The 18,562-nt window shown below is 44.0% G+C and overlaps 1 protein-coding gene across 1 annotated transcript in view; it reads left to right on the forward strand.

Annotated features, from left to right (window-relative positions):
• RORA (RAR related orphan receptor A) overlaps positions 1–18,562 on the forward strand; it is a 511,382-nt gene that overhangs the window by 338,056 nt on the left and 154,764 nt on the right. Inside the window, exon 2 of the mRNA XM_084816677.1 lies at positions 11,963–11,992. Coding sequence (XP_084672803.1) covers positions 11,963–11,992 — 30 coding nt within the window. The remainder of the gene's footprint in view (positions 1–11,962; positions 11,993–18,562) is intronic.

The following is an 18,562-nucleotide window of genomic DNA, read 5'->3' on the forward strand; positions in this document are numbered from 1 at the left end:
TTGGCAGCATCCTACAGCCCTCCCAGTGTGCATTCCTCTTTGAGGAACGGCAAGCAAGTGACTAAATTCATTCTTCCCATCACGGTATGCATAACCTCTCTACCCCGAAGTGCAATGTTTTACTCCCCCCCACCATGAAGGGGTTAGTTTTTCTCCCAAATTCCCAGGCCACTGAAGGCTTGAATTGCTACTGCAATCTAGTCAACTGGACCAGGAGTTCTGGCTCCTTAATCTAGGGCAGGGGTATTGAACCTCTTTCAGCTCAAGAGCCAAATTCCATTTCAGAGAAGCTTTCGGTGACCACATTCCAGCGGGAGGTGGAGCTGAAGGCAAAAGCGGTGCAGCCAAGGATAAAGGGGGTGTGGCCAAAATGGCGGCATATTTGAGCTTAGAGCTCTCACTGCCAGTAGCTGAGCCTTTGGGGAGGCGTTTCAGAATGGGAGGGAAGCGTGCAAAAGCCAGGAAACCAACAAACGATGGGCTGTTGGGGGAAAGGAGGTGGAGCCAGGGGGAGGGGGCATGGTCACCTGGGGATCCCCGGAGGGCTGCATTTCACCCACAGGCCTCAGTTTCTGTGCCCCTGATCTATACGACAGGTGCTAGTGCAGCCTTTCCCTACCTGCTCCCCTCCAAATGTGTTGAGCTATGCTTGCTGGGGTCAATGGGATTTGTAGCCCAACACATCTGGAGGGCAGCAGGTTGAGGAAGGCTGCATTATGTCTTCAGTGCAGCACATGCCCAGTTATATAAGGTGCTGATGATAGAAGATGGGTGTGAATTCACACTCTGTCTCCTGTCTATCCCCCAAACACTCAGAGGCAGAGGAGAGAGACGGATCGTCTTCGGGATTTCCAAGCAATTGTGCATGATTGCACAGGGAGGATGGTCACGCGATGTCCATATAAGAACATCAGAGCAGGCTGAAGTCCACCCATCCAGTCCAGCATTCTGGTTTCCATAGTGGTCAACCAAGTGCCTCTGGGAAGGCCACTGTCAGATACAGATCGTCCTTCCCCTTCGCAATCAACACCACAATAGACAAAGCTTCAGGCTAATATGACTTTATTTTGCTAGAGCCTAGTCTCTCTACAAATGCAAATTCACGGAAAACTCTCAGGCTGCCTCCAGGCTCTAAACAACTAATCAACAATCTCGAAGCAGAGGAGACAAACCAGAGGGAGAGAAAGTTGCCAGCCGTTTGGGGTATGAACCTCCCGGCCAAGCTAGCTTCACAGTGAAGCCCCTCCCTTAGGGTGGCTCCCTCCTGTGTTGGCTGCCAAGAGTGGCTATCCGGGCAGAGCATCTGAGCCCTGCCCCTGACTTTTCCCGCTTTGCTTTGCATCGTGCCCTAGCGTCTCTCACGTCACGCCCCTCTTCCCCCTCCTCCTCCTCCTCGGAAACTTGCATTCTCACGGTGGAGGGAGGGGGCAAAGGCTCAGTCTGGGCAATCTGTTGGTCAAGTTCTTGGGATGACTTCCTTCCAGCATTTTGGCTCACTTGGGAGGGTCCCTCCCCGGCCTTTGGTCTCACTGCTGTTCCAACTCTGATTCAGAATTGGAGCTGTCAGACATCTCAAAGCGCTGAGACACATCCCTGACAGCCACAAGCAGGACATGGGGGCAATTGCCTTGCACTGCTGTTGCTCCACAGCAACCAGAACTCCATGGTTTACTGCCTCTGAGCATGGAGGTTCTATCTACCAACCATGACCATCGGCCCTTGAAAGACTTAACATCCATGAAGGGGCCTAAACCCCTTCAAAAGTCATCCTCTAAGCCAGTGGGTGCCACTCCATCTTAGGACAGCAAATTCCATGAATTAGGTGTGCGTTGTGTGAAGACGGCTTCCTGGCTACCTGCTGGTCTGCTCCCATCAAGCAGTAGCAAAGTGGAACATTGTAAAAACAACAACTTGTGCACCATTAAGGATTCTTCAAGAGCCTCCTCCTCTCTCATGCTCTGAAGCCTGCATCTGTATTGTCCTCGTCCTTGCAACCCCCGGCATAATTTATTCCCCCTTGGAATGAACTATAAGCATTAGTGTCCATTAACAACTCATTTTTTCCCCAACAAAGTGACCAAAATGATTTGAAGCACTTTCAGTAATATGGACTGATGATCTTTAATTGCATCTTCGTCCTAAGCAAGGGCATGGCTTCATACCATCAGTTTTGGTTTAGGCCAGCCAAGGAGGGTTTCTTCCCATGTTGTACTGTAGTTGTAGTTGGGTTTGCATGTTAATGCAAACTTGCCTAATTTTGTACTTTTGAACCAGTCTGTGAACTGAAACTCAGATATTCTTGGAAATTTGTGCTTCTCCAAATTTTAATGACGCTCTCTGAGCAAAAAATGCATACCAAAAAATGTGTACATTAGGAAAAGGTGCACACAAAAATGCATACATTAGTGAGAATAATGTTAAAAATGCATTAGGCTAGGAAAAATGCTTGCAAAAACTGTGTATAGTAGACAAAATTGCATACAAATATGTCTGTATTAGTTTTCATGCAACCCGGGGGTGGGGGATGAACTAAATTTAAGCTTGCAAACATGAGAACTTGAGAGAAACTGAAACTGACATATTTGTCCATCTCTCGTCTTCATCCACAGGACTACTATTTTAAGTCCATTCCACCACAAGCATTATAATGTGGGTTTTTGTGTGTAACACTTGCTTATGATTTTGTTTTTGCAAATGATGACAGCTCCTCTTCCTTCTCCTCCTTCTCCGAAGTGTTTAACTGAGCAGGAACCCTGAAAAATCTCGAAATTTCACTTTAGGCAAAACTTCCTTGCCTGGAACTAGGATTTATCAGGGAGTCTGGTCCTATTTCATTTAGGGCTCCTACCATAACAGGACAGCAAAGCTAAAAAGATGGTGTGACCCTGTTGTGAATCGTCACTGTGCTTGTCTTACATACATTTGCGGTGTCACAAATCGTAACTCACATTTGATGGCCATTTGGGTCACATTGTTTACCTATTTTCATATATTATGTGCATATCATTCCTGTTAATAGTGAAGTTCAGAGGCTCGTGCTGATCATTATGTAGCGAACATGGCACCACCCAGGGATACAAGGCTGGAATCGCCATTATTAGGGGAACACCAAAATTTGCAGAAGTAAAAACAATCATGAGAAAGTAAATTCGTAGGAGTTTAAAGAAGAAGAAAGAAACAGAAAATGGCGGAACTGTGCGTGCATGTAGAGGAAAGGGGAGTGGGGAGGAGGATGGATGCATGGATGGATAGATAGATGATAGATAGATAGATAGATAGATAGATAGATAGATAGATAGATTCTGGAATTGGGGTCTGCTCATCCAAGCTGCCTGTTCAGGACACAAACTATAGAGAGGAGAAAATTGTGGTGGCTCAGTGGAGGATGAAGGAAGAGGGGAGGAGAAAGCAGAAAACAGTGGCAAAAAGTGGGGGGGGGATAAGTGAGGTCCGAGGAAGCAAGTAGTTTGTGTAGGGCACAAAATATCTTTTTCAAAAACATAAAGAGGGCAAAAAACAACAACAGCAACCCCATCCTGAAAAATAACTGCTCAATTAGAGTTGACCAAGCTCAGTAGCAGCAGAATGTTGACTACCTGTTGGCAAAGAAAAACAGAAAATGGGGAGTGGGGCAGGACAGAATGGCGCATCCTGCAGGAGGCATGGCTGGCTGGAACCCTGAACAGAAGCACTTCACACTGCAATATTTTGTTGCAGGTCTCACTTGTGATATACCTTAGCCTGCTGAGGATAACGCTGTATGTGTCTGATGATGATTTATTCCATGAAAGCATCTGACACACAATAAATGTGTTAGTCTTAAGATATCAGAAGGTGGGTGGGGCGCACACGCGCACGCTATATGGACTGCTTCTCCAGCTCCCAGTTTTGCCTCACCCCTCAGTCAGAGGTTTAGGCTCAATGTTGCAGAGAACCAGATCTTCTCCCTTTCCTCCTGAGCAGCTGTGATCCTGTGGGCAAGGGGACCACTGGGCCGTTTAAGTGCGTGACTCCAGTTCAGGAGTGGGGAATGTCCTGGGGTCTCAATCTGGCCCCCTAGTGTTCTCCAGAAGCCCCCTTACCCTGGTCTCAGCCCCTTTTCCCCAACTACCAATTGTTTGGTGGTTTCCCAGCATTTGTGCCTTTTTTCCCCACTCTAAAAGGTCGAAATGCCTCTCCTAAAGCTCAGCTACTCTACTGGCACTAAGAGCTTTAAGCCAAAATATACCTCTCTGAAATTTGATTTGGCCCTTGGGTTGAAAGAGCATACCCAGCCCTGCTCCAGTCTTGGCTGGCCCCTCCCTTGATTTCCTTTCTACGCATCTTTTTTTTTTTTTTTAATGATGGAATAAGTTTTTAAAAGACAGGAAGATCACATGGTCTATTTCCAAAGCTGGACCCCTTTAGATTTTGTGTTAAACATTGTTAAACAGTCAAAGAGAATACATTCCTGTCTGACTACACTCCAGACTATTCTTCTGCATTGCTGGGCTCTCTGCAAGCACAAGAGTCTTCTGTGTAATCTCCCATCTTAATTGTCGGCTTGTGATGCCTCTCAAAGTGAAACAGAAGTGGTGTGCTGGCAGGAAACAAAGTGGGGTCTGGGAGACCGTAATACATTTTCTTTCTGATTCTTCTGCACCATATCAGGAAAAAGACTGAGAGGTTTTAGTGAAAGGTTTATATATCTGGAGGAGGGTTCACCCCTTGGCAGAGAAAACAAAAGGAAATATCCAGAAAATGCAAGTGCATATAGATTAAAAAATAAGAATAATCCTGAGAACATAAGGAATGCTGTTGATCTTCCTGGATCTATCAGTGGCTTTTGGATCTCTCAGCTGCTTACTGGATCGGCTCTGCAGGATGGGAGTTGGGGGCACTGTGCTACAGTGGTTCTGCTGCCACCTGCAGGGCCGATTCCAGATAGTGGTACTGGGGGATTCCTGCTCTACCCCATGGCTATTAAGCTGTGGGGTGCCACGGGGCTCTATTATATCCCCCATGCTGCTCAACATCTATATGAAGCTGCTGGGTGAGGTCATTAGGAGTTTGGGGGTGGGGTGTCTCCAGTACGCTGATGATACTCAGCTCTATTTCTCCCTGTTGTTGGAGTCAGCTGGGGCGCTGAAGGTGCTGGACCAGTGCCTGGAGGCTGCCAGCTGTGGACTTTCCTGGACTGGGGTAACCTAGCCACAATAGTATACGCACTGGTAACTTCCCAATTAGATTACTGCAATGCACTTTACGTGGGGCTGCCCTTGAAGACAACCTGGAAGTTGCAGTTAGTGCAAAATGCAGCAGCTAGACTGTTGACTGGAACATCACGTAAAGATCACATAACACCGGTTTTAAAGGAATTGCACTGGCTACCAATATGCCTCTGGTTGGGATTCAAGGTTTTGGTGATGACATTTAAAGCCCTAAGTGGCTTGGAACCTTGATATTTGAGGGAGCGCCTCTCCCTGTATATGCCAGCCCAAGGACTGAGATCTGTTGGAGGGGCCCTCCTCTGTGTCCCACCAGTGCGAGACATACACTATGGTGGGACATGGGAGAGGGCCTTCTCTGCTGTGGCACCCTGGTTGTGGAATTCCCTCCCCTTGGAGGCCCGATTGGCGCAGACATTGTTTTCATTTCGGCACCAAGTAAAAGCATGGCATTTATCAAATCCTTTGAGGGCTAAATGCATTCCCTAAAGCTGCACACTGTTTTTAACTGCTTTGTTGTTTTAGAGTTTAAACTGGTATTTGCTTGCTTAATGGTTTAATATGTTTTTAGCTGTTTAAATTATTTATTGTTTTATACTGTCTAAATCGATTTTATCTGTACACCACCCTGAGATCCTAACGATATAGGGTGGGATATAAATGTAATAAATAAATAAATAAATAGATAGATAGATAGATAAATAAATAAATAAATAACGGTTGACTTGCTGATTCTGACTAAAAGGCTCATAGAATCATAGAATCACAGAATAGCAGGGTTGGAAGGGGCCTACAAAGGCATCAAGTCCAACCCCCTGCTCAATGCAGGAATCCAAGTCAGAGCATCCCTGACAGGTGGCTGTCCAGCCTCATCTTGAAGGCCTCCAGTGTGGGAGAGCCCACCGACTCCCGGGTCATGGGTTCCATTGTCCCATTGCTCTAACAGTCAGGAAGTTTTTCCTGATGTTCAGCCGGAATCTGGCTTCTTGTAACTTGAGCCCATTATTCTGTGTCCTGCACTCTGGGATGATCGAGAAGAGATCCTGGCCTTCCTCTCTGGGACAACCTTTCCAGTACTTGAAGAGCGCTATCCTATCTCCCCTCAGTTAGCTCCAGTATACTGTTTCTGACAGCAGCAGCCTGATAGCTTTAGGACCTTTGCAGTAGGCTGCCTCTCTTGTTTGTCTAGAACTGGGATGGGCAACTTGTGTCCCTCCAGATGTTTTGGCCTACAACTCCCATCAGCCCAAGCCAGCATAGCCCAGGATGAGGAATGATGGATGTTGTAGCCCAAAACATCTGGAGGATCACAAGTTGCCCATTGCTGGTCTAGAGCAACTAGGGTGCAGAGCTGCCCCTTGGTATGGAGGCACGCTGGGCTACTGAGGCTCCTAGCCATCAAAAGGCCCAACCCCTTTACACATGTCCTTAATCCTTATCATTATTTACTATTCAGACTATTTGTGGACTGCCTTGCAGCATAAAGGATAACAAGGCAGTTCAGAAGATACGTTTCTGTCACCCTTTGATAAAGCTGTCCAGGGCTCAGACTGCATGTGATGGATTTATTTCAACTTGTATAAAACAGGGGTGGAGGACCAATTTTTTTTTTTTGAGGGTGTGCAATTTTAAGAGCAGGAGGGGCATGCAGCTGAGAGAGCCCCTGAGGCCCCAGTTATCTGCATGGAAAGCTCTGTGGGCATAGATCTACCACTGGGACAAGTTGGAGGTGGCCATGGACTTGCTGCGACCAGAGTCCCCTGAGAGGCCTCTGGATTAGGCCCATCAGTTATGCCAGCCTGGAGGTGTTGTAGTTAATTCCCCACTAGAAAACACTGAGGTGTTAAAAGAAAGGAAGAACTGAGGGGAGGGGGAGGCAGAGAAGTTCAATTCCACAAGATGTAGTGATGGCCACCAATTTGGATGATTTAAAAGGGGGTTGGACAAATTCCTGGAGAATCCGTGGCTACTAGCCCTGATGGCTATGTGCTACCTCCAGTACCAGAGACAGTGGGCCTATGCACACCAGTTGCTGGGGAACATGGGCGGGAGGGTGTTCTTGCACTCATGTCCTGCTTGTGGGTTCCTGGTCAACATCTGGTTGGCCACTGTGTGAGCAGAATGCTGGACTAGATGGAGCCTTGGTCTGATCCAGCAGGGCTCTTCTGGTGTTCTTGTGTACTACCCCACCGCCTGCTGTGGAAGTGATGTATCGTCTGCCATTTCAGGATTGCCCTGCAGGTCCCATTGAGCTCAGTGGCACTTACTTCTGGGTTGACATGCATAGGGTCAGTGGTTCAGCTAAGTAACTTTAGAGCCTAGATTTAATGGTCTTATGGGGGGGGGGTGCCTTAGGGCAACATGTGTATTACTTCAGTTGTGAAGCAAACAACGACAGTGTCTCTTCTCCCTCCGCCCACAAGCTCCATTCCATGCTTTACAACTGCTTCTGCAGTTAGAGTAATATGTTAGAATGATGCCAACAAAAGTTTCTAATATGTTAGAATGATACCAACAAAATTTCCAACCCTAATTTAAAAAATAAATAAATACACAGAACAGTTTTGTATTTTTAAACTCAGTTCATAGCACCATCCTACAGGAATGAAATGGTGCTTGCTTCTGTTCTGCTGCCCTGCTGCCCTCATCCCCTGCCATGCTGGGCGGGGGGTCATTTCAGGGCCCCTGGGCACGTCCCCGGACTTTGGCCTTGAGTTCCAGCTGTAGGAGCACCAATGCTAGGATTGCACTGAAGCATTCTGCTTTTTCTTTTCTTTTCTTTTCTTTTCTTTTCTTTTCTTTTCTTTTCTTTTCTTTCTTCTTGGTGGGAAGCAAGGCCCCAAAGCAGCACATGTTGCATAAAATGGCTGTTTTATGTATGGGCGTATTTATTTATTTGAAGGGAAAGACTTGAAAGGCATGGTTAGTGCTTTTTGAAGTTGGTTAGTAAAGGTCAGGAAATGACTTCTTAAAAGGAAACTGCGGCTTTTCTGGTGAGTAGAATTGGCGGCTGTTGTTGTAAATATCATCCGAAGTATATGGAGGGTAGAGGGGCCCTGGCAGGCTTTCGGGTCAAAACAAAATTGCTTCTGTCCAAAACAAAAGAGCAGCCTGCAACACATGATGTTATCCCTAAGAAGCTAATCGGTCCCCATTCTTCTGGGTTTTGTTTTGCATCGAACAGTAACGCCAGATGCAAATGCCCAAGCGATTGACTGCACGATAACCGTAACCTTGAAACATTTGTTTGTAATAACCGTGGCCGTGTTATATTTTGGTATTTGCATGACATTTCTTTTTTGCGTGGCTTTGAAAGGTGGTTAGTTGATGTCAGAAAGTCAATTTGTATTAGCGAGATGACATGGATAAATGCTTGGCGGGAACTGAGTGCTTTGGACAGTGTTAAACGCCTGATGGTGCCAATGTTATATTATTTGTGTGTTTGCTTGCTTGCTTAATCCATTTCTTAGCCGCCTTTCAAGGCTACAGTCTTGCCAAGGCAGCTTACAACACAGAAACAAGGCAACGAACATATTAATAAAATCTTACTAAACATTAACAATTGCAAATACAACTATTGTGAAATGTAGCCCAGATATATATGTAGAGAGAGAGGCTGGTGGCACAAAGCGGCACAACACCAAAACAGCAAGGGGGCTCTGGGTCCACTGTGGATGCCATCAGTCTTAATGTCAAATATATAAGAAAGATGGAAAGACTAACAACAGAGTATTCAAAAAAAATATTTAAGCTAAACGTTTCAGCTTCCGCCCTCATCAGTAGCTGTGCTGTTCAATGGATTTAACAGTTCCATTAACAGGATGGCTTTAAAAGGGGGCTGGACAAATTCCTGGAGGAAAAGGCTATCCATGGCTACTAGTCCTGGTGGCTATGTGCTACCTCCAGTACCAGAGGCAGTGAGCCTATGTACACCAGTTGCTGGGGAACACGGGCGGGAGGGTGCTGTTGTGCTCATGCCCTGCTTGTGGGTTTCCTGTGGGCAGCTGGTTGGCCACTGTGTGAACAGAATGCTGGACTAGATGGACCCTTGGACTGATCCAACAGGGCTGTTCTGATGTTCTTCTGTTTTTATTAACAGCACAGCTACTGATGAGGGCAGAAGCCAAAGCGTTTAGCTTAAATATATTTTTTGAATATTCACACACACACACAGGGCGGATGGGTATAAAACAGGTTTCCCATGTTGCAATTTCTGTTTCCTGAACAAACATGCATGCTGGTTGGTTGGTTGCTATAACAGGGCAGGGGCAGGCAGGGCCTAGGAGAAGGTTGATGGGCATCTGCCACAGGCCAGATCCACCCTCAAGTCTGGTGGCTTCCCACCCCTGCTATAAGAAATCAAACTTGCTTGTTTGTAACTAAGGGCTAAACTATGTGCTACATTAAATGCAAAGCATGTAGGTGAACCTAATGCCTATATTTACTCTAGTCTAAGAGATTGAGACCACTGTACCAATCTGTTGGGGGGGGGGGTGCTGCAATTCCCACCCAGCTGGTTTTTTTTCTTTAGATTCCTTTTCACACACACACACACACACACACAGACACACGCACACTCAATGCGACTAATCAAAGAAGAACTCCATTGCTCCATGGTCCCAATCCAAATTAAGTAAAAACATTAGGATCACCTACATGCAACACATTTAATATAGTGTGTAGTTTAGCCCTACATGGAGCTTTTCTTCAACCCAGGGGCCTAATACCACAGCCCAGATACATTTCACACCACAAAATTATATCTGTTTAGAGACAAGAGATGGATTTCTGCTCACATCTCTCCATACACATGCAAGGATATTAAGCACAAATACTTGAAGGCTAAGGCTATGATCCTTTGAACATGGATTTAGAAGTATGACCCACTGAAAAAAATATGAGGCTTACTTCTGAATGAACATGCATAGGATTGGGTTATAAGAAGCAAATGTTGGTAGGGCAAAATAGCATTTGTCCGTGGGAGCCCATGCTGTTTGATTGTTAGATGTATTAGTGTTCATTAATTGGAAACCAAATACATTGCCAAGGTCAGAGAGTTATATGCAGAAAGCAAGATATCCCAGATGGGTTAGTGGATAATCTTGATGTGATACAAGATAGCATCTGATGATTGCTAGTCCCTGTATCCAAGGAGGAAGCCCACGAAAACAAATACAGTGCCTCATTTATTGTCTGACTTAACCTCAAATGTCAGGTAATTTGGTCCAGAGTTCATTCTATTGCACAGGAAAGCAGCCTTTAACTCAGTGTCTGAGATATGACCATAATTCTGTTGAAGAGATTATGCATAGGTTTTGTTTGAGTTAAATTCTTTTAAAGCATTTTTTAAAGAAAAGCTATAACTGATTTTTAAAAAATTAATAGAGATCCTATTTTTGATTCAAAATTCATCTTTGATTTTTCCCCGCCCTGTATATATGTGTGTCCGTGCGTGAATATGTCTTTCTGTGTGTGTTTATGCATACGCACACACACGCACACTGTATATATTGATTAAGCACTGCAGCTGTAGTTATCATGTTCCCATTGTCCCATCTTAAATGCACCCATATTGTCCTTTAAAAACAAACAAACAGAACATATGATATTCTCAACAGGTTAAGTTGATTTTACTTCCCCCTTAGAACAACCACCAGGAATGCTTGGCTGAATCTACACAAAGCAGTTATACCGTTATCTTACCATTTTCATAACTATTGATACACATGGCACCAATGGGCATCAATAGTTTTGATAATGGTATGATGACAGTATAACTACTATGTGTAGATTCAGCCCTTGTGTTCAAAATGCTCTTTATTTGGTTTTAATGAACTTGAGCTGCTGCTTGCAGTGAAAAGATAACTCACAGTTAATAATCCTAGTGAATGAATTGCTACCCAACCTGAACCCATTCCGCCAGAGCAGAATTATGCATATCGATGGGTATGAATGTGGGGAAAATACTTGACCCTGGGAAGGCAAAGGAAAGATCCACAGTCTATCAAGTGCCATCAACAGCTACCCAAATGAAATGTTTAAGACATAATCTTGGGTTGCTTTTTGACATACCACATGGTTACATCTTCACATAGCACATAGTGAAACTGTCAAATTCACTACCAAAAAATGTTGTGATGGCCGCCGACCTGGACAGCTTTAAAAGCAGATCAGACAAATCCATGGAGGATAATGTCATCTATGGCTGCTAGTCATGATGGCTAAATATTACCTCCAGCATCAAGAACAGCATACCTCGCAATGCCAGTTACTGGGGAACATGAATGGGCAGATGCTGTTGCACTGGTGTCCTGCTTGTGGGCTTCCCAGAGACACCTGGTTGGCCACTGTGGGAACAGAATACTGGACTAGAGAGGCCTTTGGTCTGATCCAGCATGGCTCTTCTTATGACACAATAATGTCAGAACAAACACAAGAAGCCACCTTATACCAAGTCAGGCCATTGGTTCATCTAGCTCAGTATTGTCTACACTGATGGGCCTTGGCTCTCCAGGTTCTCAAGTGTGTGTCTTTCTCAGGCTGTGGTTATATGATGCAGTTATAAAAACACTATCCTTTTGCTTGCTGTCAGCATTTCCCCTTCTGGCATCTGAAGAAGTAGACACTGCAACCAACGAAAGCTTTAATTAGTCTCAAAGGTGCTACCAGATTCAGATTTTCAGTGACTGCCGTCTAAGGACGATCCCAATACATTTGCTAATCATGATTACTCTCTCTGTCTCCCTCCCCCCCAGGTATTTCTGTAACGAAGAAGACACACACATGTAAGTACAACCTTCCTTTCTGATTTTGTCTCCTTTCGTATGCACACGACAATTGTACTGATGGGATATGTTGCCTTAGTTGGATCCCCCAAAAACCAATAGGGTGTGGGTGCTGGGGGGAGGACACAGCTGTTATTTGACAACCATCTTGCTCAATATGAGACCAAAGGGAGTTGGTGTAAAGGAACTGTGCTAGACATGGGACTTGGGGAGAGATCTCTGTTTGGAAGGCCTTCTTATCTTCCCAAGAAGAATGTCATCTTGATTCAAAGGCATTGATGTGGATTCAACAATGGGATGCAACCAAGGAATTTAAGATGTCTAAGCACTTGCTTGGTTAAGAATTTCAGTGTCTAATTTCATGTTAGTTTGATGAATGCATCCTGAAATGAGAGGAATGAATAGCTATTTTTCTGGTGTAAGCCTGGTTTCATTCAGTAATCCCATTGTGGATATTTGCTGTGTTGAGTCTCCACCCTCTTTACCAGCCTGATGGCTTTTACAGTGGGCTGTCTTCTTCTTGTGTTGATATGGATGTTTTGCTTTCAAAGAAGGTGAACATTTCCTGGTAGCCACCCATACATTGAAGCAGATGTCAAACGTATATATTTTCTAGTCCTCATGATTCCAGAGATATGTTTGAAAATGTGATCTTAAATTCAGTTTGCAGAAGACCTGAACTGAGTTAAAATAAGTCCAAGAGACTTCTTCATCCCCCCCCCCCCACACACACACACACACATCCAAGGATTCTTATCCTTGCAGGCTAACTAAACTGGAAGCAATAGTGAATTTGCTCTTGTTTCATAACTGTTGGCAGATACCTCCTTATTGTCTGATCAAAACAGCGGCAAAGGTGCTGCAGAAATGGGTTTTCACTCCGACTTTGCATCCGTTCCAGAGAACCTTATCAACAAACCTGTCAGGATGCTAAAACATGCTGGGTGCAACGCAGCCTGTAAACAGGATGTCCAATTGCAGTCCAGCAGACAATTTCATTCTTGGAACATTTATTGAACTGTCCAAATTATGCCTTAATCAGGAATGTGCTGCATTCCCTATTAAAGTTTGATTGCGAAGCGGCTATTAGCTGCTTTCAGTTTTGTCTATCACAAAGAAGAGAAACAGTTTCTCATGATACTATATATATATATATATATATATATATATATATATATATATATATATATATTAGGAAGCCCAACACGTTTCGGCCTTTTTCTTATTTTTAGGGCTTCCTCAGGGGGCTGTAACAGAAAAAAAAAGTTAGATTGACACAGGAGACAATCTTTTCTGAAAAAATTCTGCAGACTTTCTTCTCTATTGTATCCCCCTGAAGAAGAACTAAAAATAAGAAAAAGGCCGAAGCACTTCCTACAATATTTTGTTGTAGTTGTTGCATCCTGAGAACCTGTTTCTCTTCTTTGTGATTTACTTTGGATGCTCCCCTCCTTCTGTTTTCTTGCTTTCAGTTTTGGCCAACATGCAGGCTTTCTGAGTTGTTACCCAGAGCACATACATGTGCCCTTGAAGTCTCCATGACTGCTATTCCTCCCTGACCCTTGACCACCGGCCTGGTCTTTCTGTCTGTTCTCTTCTTCCAGTAGGGTGAACATAAAGTCCTGCTCATTACTGCAGGCCAGGGAAGAGGGCTGGTGGACCTGGCAGGAGAAGCTAGTGCCATCTGACCTCCCTGCAAAAGCTGTGGCCACCTCATTTACCTGAAGGGCCAGGTGCACTCATCAGCTGAGATCATCACTGGAGGCTCTCTTCCCAAGTGATCTCACCTGTGCAGTTTAGCCAGGTGGCTATGAGAGAGAGAGAGAGAGAGAATTTTTTTTGGCTGTGCCCTTTCCGTGAGACTCCTTCCCCAAAGGAGATCCACACAGGCATCTCCAACCCAAGGGTGTCTTCTTCTTCTTTTAACCTGGGCTTTGCATGTTGACATTTATTGTTGTGTTTGATGTTTTGTTTTTATTTGGTGCCTGTTCAAGATTGGCAGGTAGGCTGTTGTAATATGTGGGGACTCCATCTGGTTGATGACTTCTCCCCTATGGCTGATGTTTTCATGTTGCGATTGTTTTAAATTTGTCTTAAGAATGACATTAGCTGTCTCAAGAACCATTCCTAGCAGAAAGGCAGCATACACACGGTTTTAAATGAATGAGTGCAAATCCCCCTTTATCACGGAATTTACAGGTCCACACTTATTCTCTGAATTGCAGCTGGTTCTTCTGTTCCCAGGGCCTCTCTTGTGAGATAAAGTGAGGAGTCCTCCAACATCTTAAGCAGTAATACATTTCCATATAGTATGAATTTTAGTAGATATTTCTAACTGTGTTTAGAAGAACCCCATTTATTTCATTGGAACTTACTTTCACATAAGGATATACAAGAACTTTGTTTCAGTTTGCAAATCATGCAAATATGTCCCGTTCACAATCCTGAATGTGAACCGGAGTGCTTTTTTTTCTAGAAATGTTTGCAAATTCCTGAATTTGCAATCACATATGAACTATGCATGTCTCTGCACTTGTCTCATTCCAAATGTACACTTTTTCCATTTGAACGAGCCAAAACCCAGGTCGAAAACAAAAATGGGAGAGAGATGAAGCATGCATCAAAGTAATTTTTGGAGACTTTAGGTGAGCTTGAAAATAGCTGTTTCTCCCACCCCTGCCTTCACATAAGTGCGGTAAGGATTGCAGCTGTTGAAGGTGGAACACGAAATGCTCAGCGCAAAGGTGCAGTTAAAATGGAGAGACACAGGCCGTGTTCATCTTCCTCTTCTCACTTACCTGTGACATCAATATGATGTCATCAGACTGTTTTCCCCCAGCCAGTGGCAGCAAATGCTTAGGGATGGAAGGGCCTGTCCATTTAGGTTTTGCTCAGCTTCATATTTTTCCAACCTTACACTGGTTTTGCCTGGTGTTGTATGCTTTTTTAAAAAAAAAAGTCCCCATGAAAATGCATAAGCATTTTCATATGCATTTATCCTACTATATGCATTTTTGTACTCACTTTCCCCCCCTAAAATATGCATTTTTACAAGCAATTTCCCCTAACATAATGCATTTTTGTACATTTTTACTAATATGTTGTTCTTCTTGTTGGTACATTTATATCCTGCTTTAATTCCTCTTGCAAGGAACCCAAGGCAGCTTACATAATTCTCTTCCTCTCCATTTTATCCTCACAACAGCCCTTTGAGGTAGGTTAGGCTGAGAGTCAGTGAGTCGGCCAAAGTCACTCAGTGAACTTCATGGCTCCATGGGGACTAGAACCCAGGTCTCCCAAGCCCCAGTCCAATACTCTAACCACTACACCATGCTGTCTCTCAGTGTGTAAAGATGTATTTTGGTGTGCACTTTTCCCTAATACATGAATTTTTGTATGTATTATTTTTATTTGGAGAATGGCATTGCAAAATTTGGGAAAGTGAGAATTTCAAAGCATAGCTGTGTTTTGGTTTCCGTACTGATTTGGGAAGTGAGAAGGAGGTCAATTTGCATTAAAATGCAAATTGAATGCATTTCTCCCAGTGGTGTTGAGTGAAGATGGGGTATTGCATTCTGTGATGATGTCACAAGATGGGTAAGCATGCCTAAATGTTACAGGCTGGGGCATATGGTGGGGGTGGTAGGGAAACACTTGATTGCCAGGGAGCTGTTTCTTTTGGCTCTGTGTTGGTCATGAAATTTAGTTTCGATCTGAGCATCCAAATTTTGCAATGAACAACAGTTGCTGCATTCCTGCATCTTGAGCATCCAAATGTTAGGATTTTTCCCTCTTTTAGTTTTGAACTGAAACTCAGATCAGATTTGTTTATTTGTATATAGTTGCAGACCATCACAACACAAACATTTAACAAAAGATACTAGATATCAATGAAAGATAACATGTTTACATAAAGTTAACAGAACCCAGATCTTAACAGAACCCAGAAAGCCAGTGTGGTTTAGTGGCTAGAGTGCTGGACTAGGAGCTGGGAGATCCGGGTTCTAGTCCATACTCGGCCATGGAAGCTCACTGGGTGACTTTGGGCCAGTCACAGACTCTCAGTCCAACCCACCTCACAGGGTTATTGTTGTGAGGATAAAATAGAGAGGAGGAGGATAATGTAAGCTGCCTTGGGTTCCTTGCAAGAGGAAAAAAGGTGGGGTATCAATGCAATAAATAAATAAAATAAAATAAATAAAAATCTCATGGAACAAACTTAAAATTTTGGGCCTCTAGTTAAAATAAGTAAAATTTACACAAACCTATATGAAATTATATAAAATCCCTCATTAACTTCAAGTTCTAAATCTCCCTGAGAAGGCACAGCATTCCCCTTTAAGAATTTTCCCCTGACACCAATTACTCTGGATAAAAAATGTGCCATCTTTGCTAGGAGTGGAAGGATCAGGGAGGCTGGAGCGAGCTGAGGCTCTCCGAGTTCCACCTTGAAGCTCAGTCTGCCTCACTCATTCCCATTCCTGAACGTGAGCTTTCTTGTTGTATTTGAACAGGAAACGTGTGCATTTGGGTGCGCATTTTTTCAGCACATGCATCCAAATGTGTACTTTTCCCTATTGACTCAAGTGTAAAAATGTGCATTGCTTTCAAAATGGGAATCTTTTAAGTACCCATTTTTCTAAGAAGTGCATTTTGCAAATGCAACCACAAGCTCAGGAATTTGAGAGCTTCGCCCGAACAACGTGCTTGAGTTCAAGGGTGAGAATGGGGCAAGTTCTGATGTTAAACAGACTGAAACAAAATCCTCATACATCCTTAATCTTTGCACTTAAATATCTGTCTTGCCCACAAAATAGATAGATTAGGGGCCTAACTGAAACTCAAACAGGAGGTACTAGTGCTGTGCTGAAAATTTATCCCGCATTTTTTTCAACTATTCTCATTCAATTTGATAGAAAAGAAATTGCTTTCAAAAATACATTCAAAGGAGAAGAAATTTCAGAGAAATTCCTATGGGTTGGGTTCAGGGTTCTTGTGCTTACCTTACTTATGAGATGGCCAAGGAGTGTGCATACGTAAGTGTCCTGTCTTTCATTGTACAATCACCTCTGTGGCAGCCTGTAGCCTCCTCAGCTTCCCACACCTCAATTAAAGCCCAGGGGAAGACATAATGAAATCATTCCTCCCATGGGGCTTTTTCAGATCAGGAAGCACAGGCAGCCTGGGAGGCTGCAGAGCAATTGGGAGATATGTAATAGAAAGAAAACACACACACTCAGTACCCTTCACTGCATTGCAGTGATTAGGTAAGCTCAAAAACACCACCAAAATAAATTATCAAATGCCCTGAGAATGATGCAGAACAATGGAAGCCTCAACACTTATAGTGGCAGCAGAAAAAACCCTTAGGAAAAAAGATAAAGCTGTGCTACAACCCCTGACAATTGTGAGTCTTATCTATAAGAAACTGCTGGAGAATTTCTCCTGCCCTTGGAGAAATTCATTGAAATTGTTCCCTCAATTTCTCTGCCCACAAATACTCTGGGGAATTTTGAGAAGCCATTTGCACACAGCTCTAGGAGATAGTGAGAGTAGAGTAGTGGGTTTCAAGTGTGGGAGACATGGGTGTAATACATTGGAGGTAGCGGAGAATTAACTCAATCATTGACTGTTAGCTCTTATTTATTTATTTATTTATTTATTTATGATGTCTGAATGGAATCTCCGATTGCTGAGGGCTATTTTGCTCATGCCCTGTTAGCTTCTGGGAGACAACTGGCTGTCCACTGTGGGAAGGAGAATGCCAGGCTAAATGTATAATTATTTATGAAAACATATTTTTACCGCCCTTCATCTTCATGGATACCAGGATGGTAAACAATAAACAAGAATAAAATGTATCATAACAATAAAATGCCATAAACCTGGTCTTCACGAAAGAATTTAGAGGCAGTTACAAACATGCAAAGCAGGCTAATCGATGTACCAACTTTAAAAGGGCTGGGCGAATAAGTAAGTTTTGACCTGGCATTGAAGAGAGTATAACGGCAGCACCAGTCGTACTCCTATGGGGAAGGCATTCCAAAATCGGGGTGCCCCCACAGAGAAGGGTCTCTTTCCCACATCACAAACTTCCCCTAACGAGGGGACACATTGAAGATCCTCCTCTGAAGACCTTAGGACACTGGCAGGCGGGTTAAGCGAGAGGAGTTCCTTCAGGTAGGGATGTACGAAACTCACTTACCTTTGCTCCATCCCTCCCCTCCGGAATCCTCAGCAGCCGGCTCCGCTCTGCGGCCAGGCTGCAGAGCAGCCACCCAGGGCCGTCCGCAGCCGGATTTCCGGCCGCGGAGGGCCTGGTGTGGACGCAAATGGCGGCCGCCGTAGCAGCTGCCATTTGCATCCAGCCAGACAGCCGTGATAGGCTACGTAAGAATTTACGGCGGCCGCCATTTGCATTCCCTATTTTTCGCCAATTTATCTTACATAAATATTTACGTAAGATAAAACGGCGAAAAAAAGGGGGAACGCAAATAGCGTAGTGGACGCTATTTGCATTCCTTTATTTTTCGCCATTCTAGCCTACGTAAATATTTACGTAGGCTAAAA

Source organism: Heloderma suspectum, chromosome 11 (genome assembly GCF_057233095.1).
Source record: "Heloderma suspectum isolate Gila_16-S chromosome 11, 16-S_ref, whole genome shotgun sequence".
Lineage (NCBI taxonomy): Eukaryota > Metazoa > Chordata > Lepidosauria > Squamata > Helodermatidae > Heloderma > Heloderma suspectum.